This window comes from Eschrichtius robustus, chromosome 17 (assembly GCF_028021215.1).
Source record: "Eschrichtius robustus isolate mEscRob2 chromosome 17, mEscRob2.pri, whole genome shotgun sequence".
Lineage (NCBI taxonomy): Eukaryota > Metazoa > Chordata > Mammalia > Artiodactyla > Eschrichtiidae > Eschrichtius > Eschrichtius robustus.
Window position 1 is genome coordinate 71,540,877 of NC_090840.1, and position 24,624 is coordinate 71,565,500.

Genomic DNA, 24,624 nt, shown 5'->3' on the forward strand with positions numbered 1-24,624 from the left:
GGGGGACAGAGTGACAAAGTGGGGAGAGGCAAGGACATGGTAGAACATCTTCCTATGGTGTACACACACACACACACACACACACACACACACACACACACACACACACAGCCCATGACTAGATACAGTAATGTGAAATAGCATTTCATGCCAAATTTATACTAAATACAATCAAAGGAAACAAGAGCGTTTCTAAAGCCAAATCACACTATGAAGAAACCAAAAATGGATGGGCTTAAGCATTATTTACAATTGCCAAGATACAGAAGCAACCTAAGTGTCCATTAACCGATGAATGGATAAAGAAGATGTGATACATATATATACACACACACACGCAAATACATATACACACATGTATATATAATGGAATACTACTCAGCCATAAAGAAGAATGAAATTTTGCCATTTGCAACAACATGGATGGACCTGGAGGGCGTTATGCGAAGCGAAAAGTCAGAGAAAGACAAATACTATATATGATGTCACTTATCTGTGGAATCTAAAAAATACAACAAACTGGTGAATATAACAAAAAAGAAGCAGACTCACAGATACAGAGAACAAGCTAGTGTTTACCAGTGGGGACAGGGAAGGGGGGAGGGGCAATACAGGAGTAGGGGATTAAGAGGTACAAACTGTCAGGTATAAAATAAGCTATAAGCATAGGGACTTCCCTGGTGGCGCCATGGTTAAGAATCCGCCTGCCAATGCAGGGGACACAGGTTCAATCCCTGGTCCGGGAAGATCCCACATGCCGTGGAGCAACTAAGCCCATGCGCCACAACTACTGAGCCTGTGCTCCAGAGCCCGCAAGCCACAACTACTGAGCCTGCACGCCACAACTACTGAAGCCCACGTGCCTAGAGCCCGTGCTCCAAAGCAAGAGAAGCCACCGCAATGAGAAGCCCGCGAGCCGCAATGAAGAGTAGTCCCCGCTCACCACAACTAGAGAAAGCCCGTGCGCAGCAACAAAGACCCAACACAGCCAAAAATAAATAAAATAAATTAATTTTAAAAAAAAGCTACAAGCATATATTGTATATCACCGGGCATATAACCAATATTTTATAATAACTATAAATGGAGCATAACCTTTAAAAATTGTGAATCACTATATTGTACACCTGTAACTTATATAACACTGTACAGCAACTATACTTCAATTTAAAAAATATGGAAAGACAGGAAAAGAATGGATGGGCTTAGAAATATGGCTAACCGTCTGTCTTGCTTTTTAAACACTGACAAGTGGGCGTCCGGCCCTTCCTTCCTCAACCTCTGACCATAACAGGCCATCTTGGATTATCTCCTGATGTTTTCTAAAGTAGTCAATCAACAATACATTGAACTGTATGGCCCGTTTTCTTTCCGTGTGACCTAAGCCAGATGGGTTCGTGTTTAATGTTATAGTGCTTCCGTTTACAGTAAGCCAAAAATGAGAATAATAAAGTTTCTTATGCACAAATGCCTTTGGTTCAAAAGGAAGTGTCCATTTCTCTAGGAGGTGGGTCAAAAAGGATCTTGCTGTGATTTATGCCATAGAGTGTTCTGCCTATGTTTTCCTCTAAGAGTTTTATAGTGTCTGGCCTTACATTTAGGTCTTTAATCCATTTTGAGGTTAAATTGATACAGCCACTATGGAAAACAGTATGGAGGTTCCTCAAAAAACTAAAAGTAGAACTACCATATGACCCACCAATCCCACTACTGGGCATATACCCTGAGAAAACCATAATTCAAAAAGAGTCATGTACCACAATGTTCACTGCAGCACTATTTACAGTAGCCAGGACATGGAAGGAACCTAAGTGTCCATCGACAGATGAATGGATAAAGAAGATGTGGCACATATATACAATGAAATATTACTCAGCCATAAAAAGAAACGAAATTGAGTTATTTGTAGTGAGGTGGATGGACCTAGAGTCTGTCATACAGAGTAAAGTAAGTCAGAAAGAGAAAAACAAATACTGTGTGCTAATGCATATATATGGAATCAAAAAAAAAAAGAAATGGTTCAGATGAACCTAGGGGCAGGACAGGAATAAAGACACAGACATAGAGAATGGACTTGAGGACACAGGGAGGCGGAACGGAAAACTGGGACGAAGTGAGAGAGTGGCATGGACATATATACACTACCAAATGTAAAATAGATAGCTAGTGGGAAGCAGCTGCATAGCACAGGGAGATCAGCTCGGTGCTTTGTGACCACCTAGAGGGGTGGGATAGGGAGGGTGGGAGGGAGACGCAAGTGGGAGGGGATATGGGGATATGGGGATATACGTATGCATATAGCTGATTCACTTTGTTATATAGCAGAAACTAACACAACATTATAAAGCGATTATACTCCAATAAAGATGTTAAAATAAAAAGGAAGTGTCCAAAATTCAAAAACAGAAAATTAAATTTTAAAACAGAAGGGGGACAGTGACCCAAAACATCCTTACTCAAGAAACTGAGCAGAAACCAAGTCTTTCAACAACCTGTGGCATATTATCAAATAATAGCACATGCATGAACACATGCACACACAAAATCTCTGAGCCTTGAGCTCTGAACTTAGGAGGGAATTCCCAAGAGTAATGGCTTCTTTGATAGGCTGGAAAGGAATGTAACAACATAGTCCATCTATGTTGGAGTTTCCATCTCCAGTCTAGAAAACCCCAGCTGGAGTTCAGAGGCAAGACAACCTCTTCCCAGGGTTTTAACACAAAGGACCACATCTGGGTCAACTTCTCTGGTAGCAAATACAGGATACAGGGCAAGTAGGAACATCAGAAACTGACTCACTGAGACGGTCAACCGATGGCTGGGCAGACACACTCAGGACTGAGGCAACAGAACATGGTGGTGAAAAGCCTGAAGGTTCTGAAATCAGACCCTAGTTCACTTCCTGCAGTGGTAGGAATAGAAGCTACCCTGTGACTGTGGTGAGGCCATAATGATTCAGTGATGGCAAACAGTGAGGGCTCAGCACTGACTGGCTACCGGCGCCCCTCCCATCACCTCCCATCCCATCACCTCCATCGCCAAACCAAGAGTGAGCTTCAGCTCCTCAGAGGGCGGGCAACAAGGTGACCTGAGTCTTGGGATTCTCAAGCACTGATCATCTGAACAAATGGAATTTTGCATCTGTCAACAGCAGAACACTTTAGAGAACGGAAATGATCCTTTGGTTTGCAGCCATGGCCAAAACTTTGAGACCTCAAATGCATCACAAGAGTGGAAACGGCCACATTAAAACCAAAACCCTTCATTATGTTTTGTTTTTTTTTCTAGACAAATGAACAGTAAGCTACTCTGCATTCTTTTCAGCTTTTTTTTTTTTTAGTATCTGATACCATGGCTGTTAAAAACAATCTCTAGAAGTCTTTGTTGAGCATCAGAATGAGACAGCTGGGATACTGGCATGAGGAAATGTTCAATCTTGTCATTTTGCAAAAGGAATTCATATTCATAATTAATGATGCTTTTGTCTATGCCAGAAAGAAAATCTAGAGGCTCAACTATGCTTAAGTAAATTCTACCCAAGCCAACTGCAATATAATTTTATAAATTATAGAGCAACAGAGAAAAACAAGATTTTGTGACTTGTGAGCAGAAAGAAAAGGATTAACAAGGCAGCCATACTTCAAGGACAAAATCGGAGTAAAAATGTTGATTTCTGAAAGGATGGTTTCATTTTCTGTCTCCTCCGTGAGAAAGAGTAATCAAAAACTTTTAACATCCTTAGATGTGATATGACTACATGTATTTGAAAGACTCAATACCTCTTTGTTCCCAAGTGTGCCAGACACACATCACCAGGTACAGAACCAAGACCACCATTATCAGCCCAAAATGTCAACTAAAAATAACCAAGATGGGCAGATGAACTTACAAATTAGCTTTGGTTTAAGAGGCATTTCTATGGAGATAACGGTAGAGAAGTAGAAAACCCTTAAATAAATAAATTGCCTTAAAGATAACTTTTCCCATTACAGAGCTATTGAAGAGATTACAAAAACAAATCAGTTGTCTTTGTACAGCTCCCATTACAGAGCTGTTGAAGAGATCACAAAGACAAAGTTTTATTTAGTAACAACTTTGTTAATGGCTAAGGAAATGATGAATACAACACAAAACACACCAGGATAAGGGAGGGAAGAGTAAATGCTTAATGGGCATGGTTTTTTGTTTTTTTTTTGTGGTGAAATATACCTAACATAAGATTTACCATTATAACCATTTTTTAATTAGGATTTTATTTCTTTAAAGCAGTTTAAGGTTCATAGCAAAATTGAGGGGAAAGTACTAAGATTTCTCATATATTCCCTGTCCCATACATCCATAGTTTCCCTAACTAATCAACATCTACCAATAAAGTGGTACATTTGTTACAACTGATGAATTTTACACAAATACATCATTATCACCCAAAGTCCCCAGCTTACATTAGGGTTCACTGTTGGTGTTGTACAGTCTATGGATGTGAACAAATGTTTAAGGACACGTATCCATTATATGGTATCACACAGAGTGTTTTCACTGCCTTAAAAGTCGGCTTTGCACTGTAACCATTTTTAAGGCTACAGTTCAGCGGCATTCAAGTACATCCACACGGTTGTACAACAATCACCACTATCCTAGCCATCTCCAGACCTGTTTCATCATCCTGGGTCCAGGGTTTAATTTGGGGTGATGCAAGTGCTTTGCAAGTAGACAAGGGTGGTGGTTGCACAATACTAAATGTCACTGAATCATTCACTTTAAATTGGTTAATTTTGTGCTATGTGCATTTCACATTAAAACAGAACAACAGTGCCTGGCACACCAGGGCGCTCACTATTTGTTAATAAATGAATGAGTCCTGGCCTTAAGGAAGCTCACGGGTTGGTAAGGGAACAGGGAGAGAGCAGGAGGTGCCCAGATTCTGGGCTTGGAGCAAAACGGGGCAGCTCCTAACCCCTTTGAGGACTGAGAAAAGGGTTCCCAGAGGACAGACTGCCTGAGAGAAACCTTAAGGGATCAGCTAGATTATGCGGGGGGAGGTAAGGGAGAAGAACATCCCACGCAGGGGAAGGTGAGATTCCCTATCCACCAGCAGGGGGGAGATAACTAAAACACTCAACGTTCATTTCATAAACTGGTAACTATGTCAGGTGATGGATCTATTAATTAACTTGACTGTGGACATCATTTCATAACGTATAATACGTATATTAAGTTATCACGCTGTACAACTCTAAAAATCTCACTGTGCAACCTAAATATACACATTTTCATTTGCCAGTCATACTTCAGTAAAGCAGGAAAAAAAATGAAACATTATTAAAAGAAAAATCAAAAATTCAAAAAATCAAAAATCAAAATTCATTCATTTTCCCATTATAATACCCCAAATCTAATAAGCAGTATAATAAAATAATAATTATATGTAATATATGTAAATATTCGTAATAATTAGAAAAAACATAATAAAATGTAAGAGTAATAAACAAAATAGTAATAGGGGAATTTGTAAATGTCAAAAAAAAAAAAAGTCTTTTGGGAGGAAAAACAGTGACCTCAATGGATCTAGAGTAGGGGCAAAAGCTGGGAGGAGACAGGCAAACAAATCAGAAGTGGAATCAGGAGTGAGTGCCGGGATCTAGAGGTGACCTGGAACCCACCGCGTCTGATGTGAGCAGAGGCCCCAGAAGGGACAGGTAATCTTGTGTCACAGCTGTTTGGGGTTCTCACAGCCTCGGCCTCATTGGAGCTCTACGGTCACCCTGACAAGCAGCTACAGCAGACCCGACTGTCCTCTCATAGATGACAAAACCAAAGGGTGTCCGCTCTGACCCACCAAGGCCACACGGCCTGCATGGCCTGCAGCCAGCCTCCTGACCCAGGCACAGCCTCTCCGAGAAGGAGGGCAGCTCAGCTAGAATGAAAACTCCAACACTCCGTTCAACTCCTGTTCTTATTTGAGTTAATCTTTTGGGAAAAAAAAAAAAAAACCTGCATATTTTCACTGTGGGAAATGGCCTTTCGAGTAAAAAGAAAGCATTCCTTTTTGGTAAGATGTGGACTCTTCACAGAGTTTTACACACAACTCAGCATGGTGGTCATTTCCCAGATGAAACAATGCATGGACCGTCAAATTTCTAAAATCCTAAAATAGTTATGAATAATTTAAAGCCTAGCTTAAATGAACCAAGCTGCCCACAACTGCCTCAAGAAAAGGCAGAGCCGCGGGTCCATCAAACTGCCAAATAAAAACACCTAAGAGGTCTAGCTCAGTGGTTCTCGACCAGGGTCATTTTGCCCCACCAGGGGACATTCAGCAATGGCTACAAATATTTTTGATTTTCACAACCGGGGAGCAGAGACCAGAGATGCTGCTGAACAGCCTGTAATGCACAGGAGAGCCCTCACAACAAAGATTGGGCAGCCCGAAACGTCTAGAGTGACGGACTGAGATTCTAAATTCCCAGGTGATTCCATATATCCAACTGAACTCAGAGGTGGAAGGAAGGTGGATTGATGGGTCCTGAAGAGCGGATACACACACTCCAGGCTCTGCTGCTTCAGAGCTGTGTGGCATTTTAACCAAGGCACTTCAAGTCACCGGCCGGTTTCCCTTGTTTGCAAAACGGGGTCCCTTCTACCTTCCTCAATGAGATCAAGCAGCTGAAGGGCTAGCTGAGAGCCTCAACAGGTAGAGGGCCCTCCATAGATCCTCAAGGCCAAGGCTGGACTAAGGTCCCAGCTGCCTGCGACAGGCAAAGGCTCCAAGGTACTTCACTGTTTCCGAATAGCACACACTCCTGGCACTTGCTTTATACACACACATTTGGAAAAGCAAACACCAGAGCACAAAGGCATCCATCTAACATGGCTGGATGCAATTTTATTGTCCTTCAGTCTCATGAAACAGGAGTCTGTTGATGGGCAGTGGGAGCCTGGCGTTGGGGATCATTGCATCTCCCTCACAAACATGCTGGAAGCCCACCTGTGGCCAGTGACCAACGGGACCACCACCACTGGGAGGTCAGGGGTGTGTTTACACGGTTCACTTTTTCCTCTGGGTCCAGCACAAGCAACGCATCTTGCACTTGGCTTTAAATGGTATCATCCGAATGAAGTACCGCTCTCATAATCAGCACTGCCTTTCAACAAGCACAGATGGCAGTCACGTGCTTAAATGGCAAATCGAGGGCTAAAATTCGGGAGAGCTCTCCAGGCTCTCAGATCTGGTTCTCCGGGTGGGTTCTGAGAGAGAGGGGTCAGGAAATGGAGGGTGGCAGGCACGTGCAGGGTGCTGAAGGTCTTTTGTCTGCCATCAAGCCCTTGCGACAAACTGAATGGGCTCAACCAGAGTCAGTGGGAATAAAGCCCGTGTCAGTCTTGCATGCCCATCATTCCGAAAGAAAAGCCTGCAGGTCAGTAGCACAGGATGAAGGTTCCATTTTCACTGTCTCCTCCACAATTCCTTTGTATTTTATCAGGTACCTTTGGCCATCTTCAGAGAACTGTATTGCCCCACTATGGACAATCACATTAAAACAGTACATTTTAAAGATCTCTTTCTGCCTTGGCTGAAACAGTAGTTTCTTTTTATTTGTAATCACTCAGCATTTTCCCCCTCCTAATTTGAAAGGGGGTGGGGGGAAGATGCAGCATTGTAGCGGACTGCAAAATGCACTCAAACGCAGCTCTAAAGGAAAGCACCACCCAGCGGCTCCATGTTGGTTTCCATGGTAACCGGGGTCCCTGGGCCCTGGCACTCACAGCAGGAAATGCTGCAGATTTCCATAGCAGTATCTTTTTACTAGACATAAGATGTCTCATGACAATTTTAAACATTTGGGAATCAAAAAACATACCGTGTGTGTGTGTATGTGTGTGTGTATGTGTGTGCCGCGCGTGTAGATCAATATATTCACAAAACTAAGACAACGTAGATGAAAGAAGCCTAGTTATTCTCACAGATAAATATGCTTATGTCAAACATAACAGATGATTAAAATATAAGCAAAACAGGCTGTCACACACTCACACACACACAGAGAGGGCTAAAAGAAAACAAAAACATCTTCCATAGAAAAGGAAAGGACTGCAATGGAAGTGGAAAACTATTTTGGGAAACCAGACAACCAAGGATTCCGTATAAACAAACAAACCAACAAAAATCTTGACTAACGATAATCAACTGAGAGCCCAGGACGGAGCTTTTTTCCATAGCTCATGTTCTTTCCTACTTGAATGGTCTCAAGAGCTGAAGTCAACAAGCTGTTGGCCAGGTGGCTTTCAGGGGAAACCACAGGACAGAAAGCCCTGACCTAGAGTGAGAATCCCACTGTTCCCCCTGCAAGCTGAGCGGCCTCAGGCAAGTGACTTCAGCTCGCTGACTGTGCCCTGTAAAAATGAAAAGGTTGCACTACATACTAGATGGTCTAGAAGAGAGACTCTCTACCTTCTAAAAATGAAAAACCAGAGCGTTATGTTAAACAAGACAGAACAAGGCATCAAACCTCCAGGTAATTCTCATGTCAGGCCACAGATATGTTTCCAAAAGCAGTGTATAAAAATCAAATTTCTTTAAATTGTATCAGGAGAATTCACTGCCAGATTCTTGGTGAGGGCAGACCTTTGCAATATTCTTTCTCTTTTCTCTGAGTGATTTCCCAATACCACATGTTTCTTCCAGCAGAGCACAAGTGAACAGCTAAGGTGAAATTTTTAGTTCAAAGTAGTTTTCACATTTTGTGCATGTTTTCAGGCTGGGGCTTTATTATCAGAGCAGAGGGGAGGCAGCTATGCAATCAGGCAGAATAGACTCAGCCTAGAAAAATACTAGTTTGACAACTTCTAGTGTCTTCAAGTTCACGTTTACACTACAAATGGTTATTTTTATCTGAGGCAGGCAGAACAAACCAAGTTCACAACTCTATGGCAAATGATCTTCCATAAGCAAGCATTGTTTAAAAAAAAAAATTGCCTCATCTGTATGAATTCAAATAATTGCACTTTTCATTAATGCTAATTTATATTTTACCAAACGTGACTCTGGTATGTCTGTGTGTGTGGCAGCGGGGTGGGATGGAAGGGTATTAGTTATTTTAAGCCAAAACGAAAAGCAAAGGGAAAGAGCTAGGGTGGGGAGGAGGGCGGGAGGGAGATGATGGTGGGAGAGTCCCCCCTGCTTGTGCAGACAGCCCTGCAGGCAGCTGGAAGGATGGAGCTGCTGAGTAAACCACTTCATTATGTAAACTGCCTAATGACACAAATAACCATGCTGCACGCAGACCAACCCAGTCACCCATAAAAACACACATCCCCTCCACGCTTGGACCTTCCTCCCCACTGCCACTGCTACCACCACCACCATGTAATTCACCAGCATTTATTAAGGCTGCCGAGGTTAAACAGAACAGCACACATCATATTTTCCCTGGCGTTGCTTGAATTAAGTCAAACCAGAGAAACACTACTGACTTCAGCGGGAGCAAATGCTCCTCTTGGTTAGTGGGAGGAAGAGCCTTAACTGGACACAAGGGCTTGGGGGTGGGATTTTTACATCCCTAACTCTCCCTGGTAGAGGATATTAGGATTCTAGTGACATCCTGCTCTGGACACCCAGAACATATGCATGTAAAAGTGGGACTCAGGTTAGTGCCCTCCAGGCTAACGCAAAATAACTGTTCAAGGGTCATTTCGGGAAGGTGCAGTGAAAAGCCAAATACCATCTAGGCAGGACACAAGGAACCACAAGGAAACAGCCCATCTCTGGCAACTGTTGCTACCCAATCAAAGATCAATAATAAGCCACTTGTAGAGCGGGAAACGATGCTATTGTCAGGGATCACTTTTAATATCAAGATGGGATTGGAAACGAGGGATTTTCATTTCAGCACCAGTGATGCTTGGCTCATGATTCCAAATCTCCTGGAATATACAAATTTGCCCATCAAATTAATTAAGTATACAAAGTCCCCATCTCCTAACTCCTTTAACACAAAAAAGGAGGGGAAAAAACCAGAAAATAAGATTTTCTTTTAGAAATTTATTAAATTAAAATACTCAATAAATATATGGATTCCTTTGTTATTCCTAGCCCTTACCTATAGTGTGCTTTGTAAAAAAAAAAAAAAAAAAAAAAGTTTAAAATCCACATGTCTCCCTACTGTGCTAGACTCAACACCAAGTCTGAGTTTCACATAAAGCAAACCAAAAAATAATCACGTTTTTAAAAAATGGAAAATGGTAATAAAACAAACCTCACATTCACAGGGCCATTTTTAAAAAGTTGTTTTATCCTAAGCAGAATATGTAGGATTAAATGTATTGTGCTGATGAATTAAAAGGACTCAAGGTCTATCAGAGTAGAAAAACATCAAAATAATGAAACCCAAAGCAGAATGCACATTTATGAGCTCATTTTAAAAGGCATTATATCTTTTTATGTCATCCCTTACTAGGTCAATGATAGCTCCAAAATCTCAGAAGAGATGGAAACTTTATATCTTGAAGCTATATTTAATAGGCGTACAGTTTTTAGCTAGGTTACATATTATTAGAAGTAGCAATAATTTACAAAAGTTTTTTTGTACTTCATATAAGATTGAAACTCATAGGTATTCAATATAAACATAGATTACATACACATATATATACACACATTCGGAGTGGCTTAAGGGGCTGAAGGAAGTGAATAAGGCTACAGTAAAGCTATTGCAGGTTTTGGTCCCACCATAGCCCTCAGCAAAGTTGTAAGCATAGCAAAGATGAGCTCTACAAAGAAACCAGTCATCCTGGAACAGAGTATTTGTCTCTCTGTCATTCTAAGCAAGAATCTGCTAAGACCAGTCCGATGCTTCAGTTCTTTCAGCTAATATATATATGTATGTATACGTATATGTTTATATATATATACACACACACGTATATATATGTTATACACAAAGGTTGTTATATATGTTGTTACAGATACTGGTTGTATAGATATGTGTGTGTATAGACAGACATACACACACACATATCCTCATTAAAAGGATTACAGCTACAAAGCCCAATTAATAAAGGGCAGTTTGACACAACGCAGCATTAAAGTTTTTCTTTGCATTCATCACGGTTCAGAATATTTACAAATGGTGAATACACAACCGTGAGAAGGAAACCCAGTCTTGGATGCCTCTGAATCCACTTACTGTTCAACACTAGGTGACTTTCTGACCACAGAATCTGGTGATACGGATTCATTTTGCCAAGATATTTCAAATAAAGGAGATACGCCAACAGCAATCACCCTCTTCAGGTTCGTGAAAATTCCTTTAATGCACCTTGAAGGGGGCAACAAGCAAAGGCTGACCTTTCTTAAAAGCTAGGCTTCATCACAAAACAGTTTTCTCAAGCTTGTCCGTTTTTTCTGCTCCCATAAAGAGCCTTTTTTGGACACATTTTTCCTAATCACCCCCCTCCTCATAAAATGTTACTTCCACAGACCTACGTATGTCTGTGTATTACTGTATGCATATCTGTACCTGATATATAAAAAGGGTAAGACCCCCTTCTCTGCTCAAGAACCAATTTCCACCCCTTTTGGAATGATATCTTATCCACTGAGAATGCATGAAACGGATGAAACGGACATGCTATAAAAAGAAGGTGGAAGCATTTATTGTTGGGAATTATTATTGTTTACACGTACCTCTCCACCTAACACTCCACCACCACATGCCTGTCTAAACCTTTCTACCACCCACTGACCCAGTGCCTCAGAAACAACACCTCTTTGCATTCTTTACTAGGTATACAGTAAGCTCTCAGCTTTACTGTATAGTAGGTATACAGTAAAGCTTTCTGATATAAAACAGAATAAATCAGATGACTCATAAAATATGTACATTTACTGTTAGCCTTTCTTCGTAGGAATTGTTATACTCCTTATATCCATGCTGTGTCATGTGGTAGCCACTAGGTATATGTGGCTATTTAAATTTAAACTAATTAAAATTTTAAAATTATAAATTCAGTTCTTCAGTTACACTAGCCCCCTTTTAAGTGCTTGATAATCTCAGGTAGCTGGTGGCTACCATACTGGACAGCAAAAACGCATAACATTTCCATCACCACAGAAAATTCTATCACAGAGAACAGCCCTGGCCCAGCCCAAAAGCTCCATGAGGCCAGGACCGCATTGGGGTCACTCACCATGGCACAGGCAGGATGTGTTAAGCCCTGGCAAAAAGCAACGCAATTAAAAGGAAACAAACAAGAAATATGGGAGAAAAGGTAGCTTTGTCTTGGCTAATCCAATTTCCCCCTTTAATCAACTAAAATGTTATTTTTCATAGCTTTGCTCTTACTTACTCCCCACACCCACCTACAATACAGCAATGAGAATTTTCAAGATGTAACTACCGGGCTTCTCTGGTGGCACAGTGGTTAAGAACCCGCCTGCCAATGCAGGGGACACGGGTTCGAGCCCTGGTCCGGGGAGCAACTAAGCCCATGCGCCGCAACTACTGAGGCTGCGCTCTAGAGCCCACAAGCCACAACTACTGAAGCCCGCACACATAGAGCCCGTGCTCCACGACAAGAGAAGCCACCGCAATGAGAAGCCCGCGCACCGCAACGAAGAGCAGCCCCCGCTTGCTGCAACTAGAGAAAGCCAGCGTGCAGTAACAAAGACCCAATGCAGCCGAAAAATAAATAAAAATTAAAAATAAATAAATTTTAAAAAAAAAAAGATGTAACTACCAGCAGGGCAAAATTGGCTTCGGGCTTCCTCAGAATAATTCATGTGAATCAAAGTCAAGAGGTCAAATTCAAAACCCCAAAAATGAAAGGCAATAGAGAGTCATTGTCAATACAGCCTGCCTAGATTCATGTTTTAAAACATTAGAGAAACCAGCTGCTGGTCCATCCACTATGCAAGCAAGATATGAAGTACTTCACTTTATCAATTTTTATTTAACAAATCAGCAACTGCTTCCTGGGCACCTATAATGTGCTAAGGCTCCAGAAAATCAGAGCTTGGCCCTATGGCAACCATATACAGACTCTAAGTAAGATTAACACCAGCAGGTTTCCATAAAACTTTGAGGCTCCAGATGCATTCTGCTAGATTCCTTTTGCTCCCCATTACCTATAAAGCCTCAGTTGGAATAAGATCATCAGAAAAATTAATACACTATCCTTGAATCTTTCACAACAATAAGCTTGGCTCTTAAAGAAAAATTACAATTGAGCTGTTTCTCAAATACTCATAAGGTCTCTCCTCCTTTAAGAATCCTAAGGACAATAACTAAGGAACCTGAACTGGGCCATCCGAGTACAAAACCAGTTTAGTGAACTATCGCCACATCTATAGATTAGCGGATTGCAGTTTTATGCCTTTTTATTTTTAATTAAGTGAATGAAAGTGTCCATGTTTCTTTAAGGTCATCTTCAAAGAATATGCAGTTCCATGCCTGCAAAAAAGTTTTTCTTATGACCTTTCTTATTTTATTTTATTTATTTTTTTCAGTTTGTGGCTGAGTAGCTTCCTAGGTAGAAATCATGACTTAATTACATGAAAGAAAGTTCAAGTCTCAAACACTGAAGTCAACCCAGAAGTTAAGGGCCAGTGAAGTTTCAATTAAACAACCTGGTTAAAGTAAAACTTGGGGGCAAACAAAACCAGTCTGGCTGCCTCTTGAGAACAAGCTTCCTGTCGCCTCCTCCCCTAAAAGGGAAGATTCCCCCTTTTCCCCCACCCCAGCCAAGAGCAGGTAGCTGCCTTTCACCTACCTGTTCCCTTCCTGGGACCCCCATCATGGATTTGCTGGGCCCTCTTTGGCTACAATGAAATACAAACTCACTCAGTCCTGAGACTCAACCTCAGAGAAGGGTCCCAAGATTCAAATTCTGAACTCCCAAGTGGAATTTGGCCAAAGACCCCATCTCACCAGCCTCCTGCCCCCAGAGATGACAGCCTTCTTCACCTGGATCCTCCAAGGGCTTCTTGCAAACACTGTCTGCCCCCTGCTAAATGCCAGACACTTACCAGCATTTGGGAACCTGGGTTCCTCAGAGAGAAGCAGGATGCAGGCCCTGCCCTGGAGGCAGTTGAGTCTAGTGAGGAAGATGGTGACCACACAGGGAGGTCAACACTCTAGCGGGAGAAGGTGCTACAGAGGCCTCAGGCCTGAGACCCAATTTACCCTGGGGACAGAGGAGTGGGAGCGGTGGGGACAAAAGGTTCACAGGTGATGTGATTCTCAAACTGGCTTTAGGAAGACAAGCCGAAGATCCTCAAGCATCTAAAGGGGGCAGAGAGGGGGTGGGCTGGGAAGGGCACTCCAGGTCTGGAATGCACATGTGCAAGAAGAAAGGGATCAACGGTTTTAAGGGATTCAGGGAGCAGAGAGCATTTTTTTGTGGGTGGAACTGCCGGCCGTGGGTAGAGATGTCATTGGACAGGTGGGTGATGGCAAGATGGCGAGAGGCCTTATTCTCCTGGGAAGCCTTAAAAAATCTGAGATTCCTAAGCGCCACCTCACTCCACCCACCCAGTTAATCAGTAACCACAGGTATAAGGCAGGGCTCTGAAATCTGTACTTTAAAAAACAAGCCTCCTGAGCGATAGGATCCACGCAGCGAGATGAGGAGAGCGTGGCATTTAACAAACTCTATACTAAAAACACAACGTATTTTTAAGAACCACGACTGTGCCATTCAGTGTTAAGCTGTGGAGACTGTCTTCATCAGTTCAGGGAACCTCGGCAATCCAGGCTCACTGATTAAAGTCCACCTCTGACCGTCTGGACCTTGCTGGCTGTTGTGAAAGTTCCAGCTTCCGCCTGCCCTCCTCACGCACACACTGCGGGTCTCTTCTAACCGTATTTCTCGCCTAACCTTCCCTCTCCTTTATCCTCTGCTTAACTCTGCTTCCTTCTACTCCCTTTGTCCCCAAAAGCGAAAATTGGAAACTCTAAAGATAATATAGAAAGAGAAATTTTAGACTGTCCAACTTCATTCGTATTTTAAGATTTAATAGGGCCAAAAGGAGATTTTTAAATCGTAGAATATTAGAGCTGAAAAAGGTTACCTGCGATCATCTAGGACCCTACTAGGTCCTGGGAAAACCCCTTTTACAAGTGGGGAAATCGAAGCCCGGAGAAGTGAAACAAAATTATTCAGGGTCACATAGCTGGCCAAGCAGAAGACAAACCCAGGCATCCCAGCTCCCAATCTATTCATTACTCCAAGGTGCTACATAGGTTGGGTTTTTTTGTGTGTGTGTGTTTTTTTAATGCATTCAGGATCAAGTAACTTTAAAAGCAAACTTAAGTTTATACTAAATCCAGGAGCACCTTAAATGAGGAATCATAACTTAATGGTTAAAATCTAGACTCTGGGCCAGGCTTCTGTCTCCCCACTTCCAAGCCAAGTGACCTTGGTCGGTTTAGATAAGCTCTCTTCGTCCAGATTTCATCATCTAGAATGGGCGTCATAAGCACTGACCTCACAGCGCTGTTTCGAGAATGAAAAGACTCAATCCATGTAAAGCACGAAGGACAGAGCCCAGCCCATGTTACGTATTCAATAAAGGTGATTAGAGATGATCTAGTCGGCTGGGGATCCATTTCCTTCCTTCTTAGAATCTTAAACTCCTCACTCTGGGTTTGCTGTATTATCATCTCAACATCCCGGAGATGGTTTTTCAAAGCTACAAAGTAATTACAGAGGCACACTGAGGCAGCCAAAAATGAAAGTCACACAGCATTATGCTCTCAAAGGCCCTAGCTGACACAAGCAAATGATGCAAGGGCCACGAAGGGCCAGTGCTGACTAAGACGTGCCCCTGCCTTCCAGCGAAAGGGGGGCACCAGGCTGTACGCTTACAGGTGTAGGAATGCTACTCCCCAACACCAGCCACCGAGGGTTGAGAAGCCTCCCCCCACCTTTGTTCTTTTCCTTTTCTTTTTTTAAGCAGCCCAGACAACTGCACACCAGTCAGTTCAACAACTCCTATGACAGCCCGTGTGCTGGTCCATCATGGACACGAAGAAAATGGAGACCCTGCCTCACAAAAGTCAGGCATCCTTTGTACAACAAATGCCGAGACACTAATTCTTTGGGGCCAATAACACAGAAACAGGTGTACTTTCACACTGAACACAAGTTGTACATTCATTCCAGAGTGCAAACATCAAAAAAATATGGAACTGTATGTATTATGGTGTTGATTAACTCTTAAATTTCATTATGGTTTAATTATTCACCTAAACATGTACATTATAATAGCGACTTACACTCTTTCGTTAAAAAAAATGAATAAAACAGAGTTCTAATGTATTTCCACGTTCTACTTAATAGTTATATGACTAGATTGATTTTGTTCTTATAATGCCTAGCTTTAGAAGATTTTCCTAAATAAATTATATTCATAGCTACAGGAAAATATTTGCTAAAAAGGACAAAGACCTTTCAGAGCCATTCCCTTTGGGAAACAATATGGAATGCTAATATTTTGGAAACCAGAGACCTGCTAGCTTGAGATTCTGGATACTAGCCCAAAAGAGACGCATTTAAGAATAACTGCTGGGCTTCCCTGGTGGCGCAGTGGTTGAGAATCTGCCTGCCAATGCAGGGGACATGGGTTCGAGCCCTGATCTGGGAAGATCCCACGTGCCGCGAAGCAACTAGGCCCGTGAGCCACAACTACTGAGCCTGCGCGTCTGGAGCCTGTGCTCCGCAACAAGAGAGGCCGCGATAGTGAGAGGCCCGCGCACCCCGATGAAGAGTGGCCCCCACTTGTCGCAACTAGAGAAAGCCCTCGCACAGAAACGAAGACCCAACACAGCCATAAATAAAATTAATTAATTAATTAATTTAAAAAAAAAAAAAGAATAACTGCTATTCCCTTCTCATCTTTCCAGCAAGAAAGACTCAAAAAAATGATATCTAAAGGCTCTAAGCAAGAGACTGGACTTTCCACAGAGGGTAGATATCAAACTTCAAACTGCATCAGAGTTACAGCCTATAATGACCACAAGCCCAAATATATTTGCTGCTGACCAAAACAGATTGAAGCTTTTTTTTTTTTTTTTTTTAACAGTCTTCATTTCCTTGGAGGTGCATACACCATTAAAAAGAGATTACCCACAGATCTCCAAAAGGATGTATACATGGACATTAACTGCAGCGTAGCTTGTAACAGTACATAAGTGGAGATAATCTAAATATTCCTCAAAAGAAAAATGATTAAATCGTGCTACATCCAGACAGTGAAATTCCATTTGGCTGCTAGAACCAATGAGGTAGATCTCTAGGTACTGACATAGAAAGATAATTATAATATACTGTGGAGTAAAAGCACGGGAACAATGTTTCTTATAGGCTACCTTTTGAAAAAGATCTTATGAATATATTTTATTCCATATATCAACCTACATATTGTTCTACGACTAATTTTTCTCCCATATGTGTTTAAGTATGCAAAAAAGTCTATAAAAGACACTAAGCCCAATCTCTGCAAAGGGTACTGAGAGGGTAGATTTTACTTTATATACTTCGTTACAAGACTTTTTTTTAAGCTAAAGAGCATGTTCTATATTTTTCAATTGTTAAGTAAAAATTAACTTAATACAACTAATTTGATGCTTACTGAACATAAGATGTGCATTCAAGTTTCTCTCTTATCGTCTCCATAAAATATATCTTTTTTGTATCAACCATACATATTTTAGGTCGTGTGAGTTGTCACACTCCCATATTCAATAAAGTTATTTCCTCCCAGTGCATATGGATTTTAGACATCGAGATGTAAAGTATTCTGGTATTGCTAAAAGTGACCTAACATCAAATGGTTTAAAAATATATCAAAGCCGGGGGCTTCCTTAGTGGCGCAGTGGTTAAGAATCCGCCTGCCAAGGCAGGGAACACGGGTTTGAGCCCTGGTCTGGGAAGATCCCACATGCCTCAGAGCAACTAAGCCCATGCGCCACAACTACTGAGCCTGCACTCTAGAGCCCACGACCCACAACTACTGAGCCCGCATGCCATAACTACTGAAGCCCGCGCACCTAGAGCCCATGCTCTGCAACAAGAGAAGCCACTGCAATGAGAAGCCCGTGCACCGCAGCGAAGAGTAACCCCCGCTCGCCGCAACTAGAGAAAGCTCAAGCACAGCAACGAAGACCCAATGCAGCCAAAAATAAAATAAATTAAATTAATTAATTAAAAAAAAAAAAATATATATATATATAAAATCTCAAAGCAGCCATCTTGTTCCCTGTGACATTATTTGTCATTTGTCAACGACATCACCTCCAAACTCCTTCTCTACCTCCACCAGCACCACAGAGAGGCTACTTTGGTTTCTTTTCCCACAAATAATTGTTTTTCCTCCCTTCAACCATGAGAACTTGCAGGCCCTTCAATTTCCCACCAAGAACCACTCTCAGGAACGGCGTCTGCAAAAACCCAGGTTCCCACTGCAGGAAATTATGGACAATCAGGGGATACATCTCTATTCCATCCTTTAGGGCCCATCCAGTAATTAAACATTAAAATATAAACTAACGAACCACAGAGCCTCAAAAATGCAACACCAGATACGTAAGTTCTTTAAAATAATGGAGCAACTCTTTTACGAAAGACACACTCTGATGGCTATTCTAGAAAGACATCCATATGACTGATGAGTCCAATTCCAGATCCTGCTGCGGTCGAAGAAAATATGATAAAACCGACCCAATAACACTAACAGCAGTGCAACTGGCATGACCATTGTATTCCTCTTTATACTTGTATATTCTAAAGGTTCCATAACACACACATATGTGTTACGTAAAAAAATTTTTAAGGGGCTTAGAAAAAGATACTGGGTAAGACCCATGTCAAGCTGACAAACCACATGAAGAAACCAATGCTCTGATGTCTCCATCACATTCTCCTAGGGAACCTTCTGAAACACCGTTGGCATCTTGGGAATGAGGAGAAACACTACCTCTCCTGGGAGAATTTCCTCGACTCCCTGAGCTAATTGCTCACTTTTCCATACTCTCCCAGCACTCTGTTCTACCACTATTACCATACCAAACATATTATTTCTACACTGAAATTCTTCATTTGCACATAGCATCCCCCCTGCCCCCCTGCCACTACAAGCTCCTCCAGGACGTGTAGAGTAATATATTGATTTTTGTGGTCCCATGACACTGCCTGAAATATCAGCAGTTTTCAAGCATCTTAAATGAGAAGAGTCCTCACTGCAAATTCATTTGAATATTTAATTAAGCATCTGTGGTAAATGGGTATATACTGAAACCCACTGGAGGTACATACCCATCATGGGCTTCAGATAAGCTTAACTCTTGTGTGACTGGGAGCACTCCCCCGAACACTGGCCTCCAACACCCACATTTTCCCATGTCACCAAGACAATGACAAGAACAGGCATATAGCCGTCAGTGCACAAGCAGACCCAGAAAGAAGGCAAAAAAAGAGGCAGGAGAGATTCTCTGAGAATGAAAAGGAAAGCACCCCCTTTGAATGGGGGGGCGGTCTCTAGGTTATGGGTAATGTCATATTTCTAATGATGGTGCTGGATACAGACAGATCTACCTTCTTCTCTACACCTTTCATATGTTATGAATATTCTTTTCTACGATTCACAGTCACTGAAAAACCATTACAAATTTTCAAAAGATTTCCCTTTGTTCATTGATTTAATAAACATACTTTAAACACTTACTGTGTTCCAGGTACTATGTTTTCGGAGGGTTCAGACATGCACACGTCACCGTCTAGTCTATACCTGGAAGGGTTTGCAGTCAAATGTGGGAGACACATAAACAGACACAACACAATAGGATGCTACTTATAATAGGTTTCCTCGTTTTATGGGAACCTAGAAAAAATGGTCTAACCCATCATTCTCACTGCTTCTCATTCCACAAGGGATTGAGGAAAATCTTAAGATGACACATGAGAGGGAAAAACAAATTGCAACCAAACACACAGCTCAGGACTCTACAACCAGCACATCGTTAAAAGTGATCACAAAAACACATCAAGCCAGGACTTCTCCAGTGGCGCAGTGATTAAGAACCCGCCTGCCAATGCAGCGGACATGGGTTCGACCCCTAGTCCGGGAAGATCCCACATGGCACGGAGCAACTAAGCCCGTGTGCCACAACTACTGAGACTGTGCTCTAGAGCCCTCGAGCCACAGCTACTGAGCCCGCGCACCTACAGCCTGTGCTCTGCAACAAGAGAAGCCACCGCAATGAGAAGCCCATGCAACGCAACGAAGAGTAGCCCCTACTTGCCGCAACTAGAGAAAGCCCGCGTGCAGTGATGAAGACCCAAGGAAGCCAATTAATTAATTGATTGATTGATTAATTAATTTAAAAACACAACAAGCCATCTCAGGCATAAACAGTGGTTCCTTTCATTTATTTTTCACTCTTCTCATGCACTTTATTATCTAGAGAACGATTTGCAGCTTCTACGATGTGGAATCCCACAGAGTTAAAAAATCTACATATTTTTAAATATGAGTCAGCTAAGCTCTGATAACTTAAGCTCTATATTCTCGTAAAGCGCCCAAGGGTAAGAGCCCACACACTGAGCGCCGTCAACGCTGGGAGCCATCCCTCCACCTGCTTACCACGTGTGTTGGTGGCCATGTCAGCCACTTTCTGAAAGGCATCCAAGAAGGCAGCTGCTGCTACTACTGTTGTCCTAAGATGCAAACAGAAAACAAAAGCATGAGGAATGTCTCACACTAGCAGATGCATGACAGCAAAAGGGCTGCAACCGCTGCTGAGGACTGAAAGTAACCCTCCAGGAGAGACAACCCGACTGGACACGAACAACCATTGGCTTTGTGGACCCACTTTATTCTTAAGAAAACTTTCTCCTTCTCATATTAGCACTCTCCCCCGATAACATCCAGCTCATGCAGCGCTAGTCAATAAATGCTAGCAATTCTTCCCACCCCATTCCACTTGACAGTATAAATTATCACCAGGTTAAAATTTCACCAATGAGGAAAAAGGTGTTTCTGCCTAAAAGAACAAATTTTTTTTTTGACGTTGCCAAATCTAAATTTTATTGTCCTTTCACACATCTCTCTTCTTAATGTAAATTCCATAGTCCAAATCCCAGCCAAAAGAAATGACAAAGTATAAAGGACAAAAGATGAAGATAATTCACAAGAGACTGCACTATGATAAACTTTGCATACTTACAAGTATACAGCAATTGTATATTGCACGGAAAATAGAATAAGGATCTTTAGGCAATAAAAAGATAGTTTTCTGCTAAATAAGGTGGAATATATATATATATAAAATGAATAAGGCATATCCAGTACTTGCCATAGGAAGCCAGTAGGAAAAAAAAACCAGACTGGCATTTTTCAATGTCCCTTTCCTTACACATAACTTACAAAATTAGGTAAAAATTAAACCTACTTGCATACTAGAAATAAACTTCAATTCATGGTTCCAATAGACTTCAAAATAGACACAAAAAATTACTAAATGACTAAAAGAAAAAACTACCTATTAATTTTTTAGGAATTCTTGCTTAATGAGTACCTACAAAATTATCTCACTTCAATGTGTACTTTGAAAACTAATTAGAAATCCATACTATAGAGAATCACTTTAAGAATGAGTCAATTACAAAGAAAATTTATAACATTTCTTTCATGTTGTGAATTTTCAGACATGGTATAGGTGAAAGTGATTTTAGAGTAGGAAAACGATATAGCTACATGGATTGGCAGAAGGAATCTTGGAGAGTGATCGTTTAGGTTAAACAATTCATTTCAGAGTTGGGAAAACTGAGACCACAGCTACATAGTGATTGTCAAGATCACTAGCTCATACCAGGGCAGAGACCAGTAGCCCAGCATGACTTACAGTGCCGTGTTCATCCTACTACAAGATCCAGGCTATGTGACTTTTCCCCCTAAATCATAATTATAGGGAAACTGAGATACTATTTTTTCAACGTTAGAATGCTACCTAAACAGCATCTTCTGAATTCCTAAAAGCTGAGAATGAGGAGGAGTTACTATACTCATTTGCTGCCCTAGAAGTTATTCTGAATTCTTCACATCCCCTTGAGCACTGGAAGATGCCTTGAGCACTCTGTGGTCTCCTGGTTCCTAGAGTCATGGTCCAAGATGCCACTGAATGAAAAGTAAGCACCACTGCATCTCAGGGCCGTGATTACCCAGGACAAGCAAGCAAGCCCCAGGCTCACTCACAAGAACTTTATAACAGAATTTACAGCCTGATGTTAATTTCCAAGTATTTCACACATGAATCCAGCCCCCACTGAGCATTCCTAACAATGCAAAATTGCTGAAGGAAGAAGATGAGAATAAGGACTAAAAAGGAATGAGTTCAAATCAGAGAGGGGAAAAAAAAGAAAGAAATGACCTTTGAACATAAGCAAGAGTAGCTATGAAACAAAAGGTTCCTGGAAGGTGATGGGAGTGGTCCCCAGGAAAACCTGGGCTATGATCCCTCAGAGCCAAACTTCAAAATGAGGCCTGATATTTTCCAGTAGAGCAAGAGAATATCCTGCTCAAAAAAAAAAAAAAAAAAAGACACAATGACATACACACTAAACAAAACCAAAACCAAACCAAACCAAAAAAAACACACCACTTCAAAGTATATTTCTTAAAGAGTTGGCACCATGGAAAAGTTAGCTTTATCAAACACCCTGAGATTTATAAATGGCTCATTCTGATTTATAATTATATCTGACACAACAGCTGGATTTATTCTTATTCAAGTCAAGGCCAATCTTCCAAATTTAATGAGCCAGCTGGAGAGGTGCCTTGAGTATTACACAGTCACCAGGGCTCCTGTGAAAACGAAGACTGTGGTCAAGTGTGACGAATTAAGAGCTTTTAAACACCGACTTCCGATGAGCCATGTTTCAGTGACTGCTTTTGTCACAGGACATCTTAGCTCTCTCTGATGGGGCAAAGCAAACATGCATCCATCAGCAGGAGAAAGGAGTGCTTCAGCTTACATGCTCCAAGACTATTTGCCTCTTCTACGGTCTTATCCTTATGCGTTCTCTAACACAGAAAATTAAACCATGTGCTTGAGGCTCCTATGGTGCTCTCAGCCAGGTACTAGTAGTTTGACAAAATAAAGAAATGGTCCCTGCCCTCAGGAGGCCTACATATTGTTAAAATACATACATATATATATATATATATGTATGTATGTATATATGTATGTATATATGTATGTATATATATATAAATATATGGTACTTTGTACCAGTGGGGATAAGATTGCTTTAAGCCTCACTCTGTATGTTTAAGACAACTCATCAGTTAATTCTTTTAAGCTTTAGCTTCCTCACTGGTAAAAGGGGAAGAGCATCTTTTCCTTGGTCAACCCTGAAAACCTGCCAGACAATTAAATTAGGCTGGATAAGAAAAAGTGTTGGAAGGAGGGGTTGGACTTAAATGTTTTACTGTTTTACTACAGGAGGTGACCTCCTACAGGATGGAGACTAACCTATTTGAAATAAATGATGATAGTGGCAGAGCTGGGGGAGAGGGCCTTACATTCTGGGCAGAGGGGTTTGGATCTGATCCAGGATAAAGTAATCGAAGGTTCGTAAGCAAAGAAATGGTAAATGACTTGACAAGTGGCAAAGGGGCCATAGTCTGGAGCCCATGGTCCATCTGGATGCCCACTCATGGATCTGGAAATCCCAGGCCCCATGAAGCTGAATAATGGACAGGGAAAGTTCCACGTCTCCCAAGTTCTTCTCTCCTAATCTACTGGGGAGCCATGGAATGCCCAGTCCTATGGCTAAAGTTCTGGGCAGGGACCTCTGGTGCCAACAGGCAAAGTCCTAAGAACCCCATGTCATTCCTCCCTCCTCTGTCTGTCATCCACATGGCTTTTTATCCCAGAAAACACCTACCTGCTTTGTTCTCTGGAAAACCATCCCCATACATCCAAACCAACCAATACGCCATGAACAGGGGTCGTGAAAATAACTGCTTTTTTTTTTTTAATGTCCCAACCCTCTTGAAGCACCCTCTAAGTGCAATCGCACCCCTCCCCTCACTAATTTCAAAAGCATATAGCTTTAACAAGAAGATGTTGCCGTATTTTCTATTTCATATGAAATGATATATTAACAAGCACAAGATGAGGCAATAATAATAGCCCCTTAGAGCACATCAGCATTAGATCTTGGTTTTTAAGCAGTTTTATTGAGACATAATTTGTATACCATAAAATTCACCATTTTTAGGTGTATAAGTCATCAATTTTTCAGTAAATTTAGAGTTATGCAAACACCACCACAATCCCATTTTAGAACATTTCCATCACCCCAAAAAGGTCCCTCATGCAGTCAACCTAGCCACAGGAAACCACAAATCTACATCTGTCTCTACAGATTTGCATTACCTAGACATTTCATGTAAATAGAATTATACAAACTAAGTTTTAAACTCTATAAGGATAGGCAGTAAGCAGAATGGACTGTGGAGCCAGACTGCCTCAGATCAATTCCCTGCTCTGTCATTTATCAATACTAGCTGTGTGACTTTGGATAAGTTATTCAGCTTATCTGTGCCTCAGTTTCCTCATCAGC

General features: G+C 41.6%; 1 protein-coding gene across 14 annotated transcripts in view; it reads right to left on the reverse strand.

Moving 5' to 3' along the window:
- MTSS1 (MTSS I-BAR domain containing 1) overlaps positions 1-24,624 on the reverse strand; it is a 164,237-nt gene that overhangs the window by 117,723 nt on the left and 21,890 nt on the right. For all 14 annotated transcript variants that reach the window (XM_068526266.1, XM_068526265.1, XM_068526271.1 and 11 more), the window contains one exon: positions 20,639-20,712. In XM_068526266.1, coding sequence (XP_068382367.1) covers positions 20,639-20,712 — 74 coding nt within the window. The remainder of the gene's footprint in view (positions 1-20,638; positions 20,713-24,624) is intronic.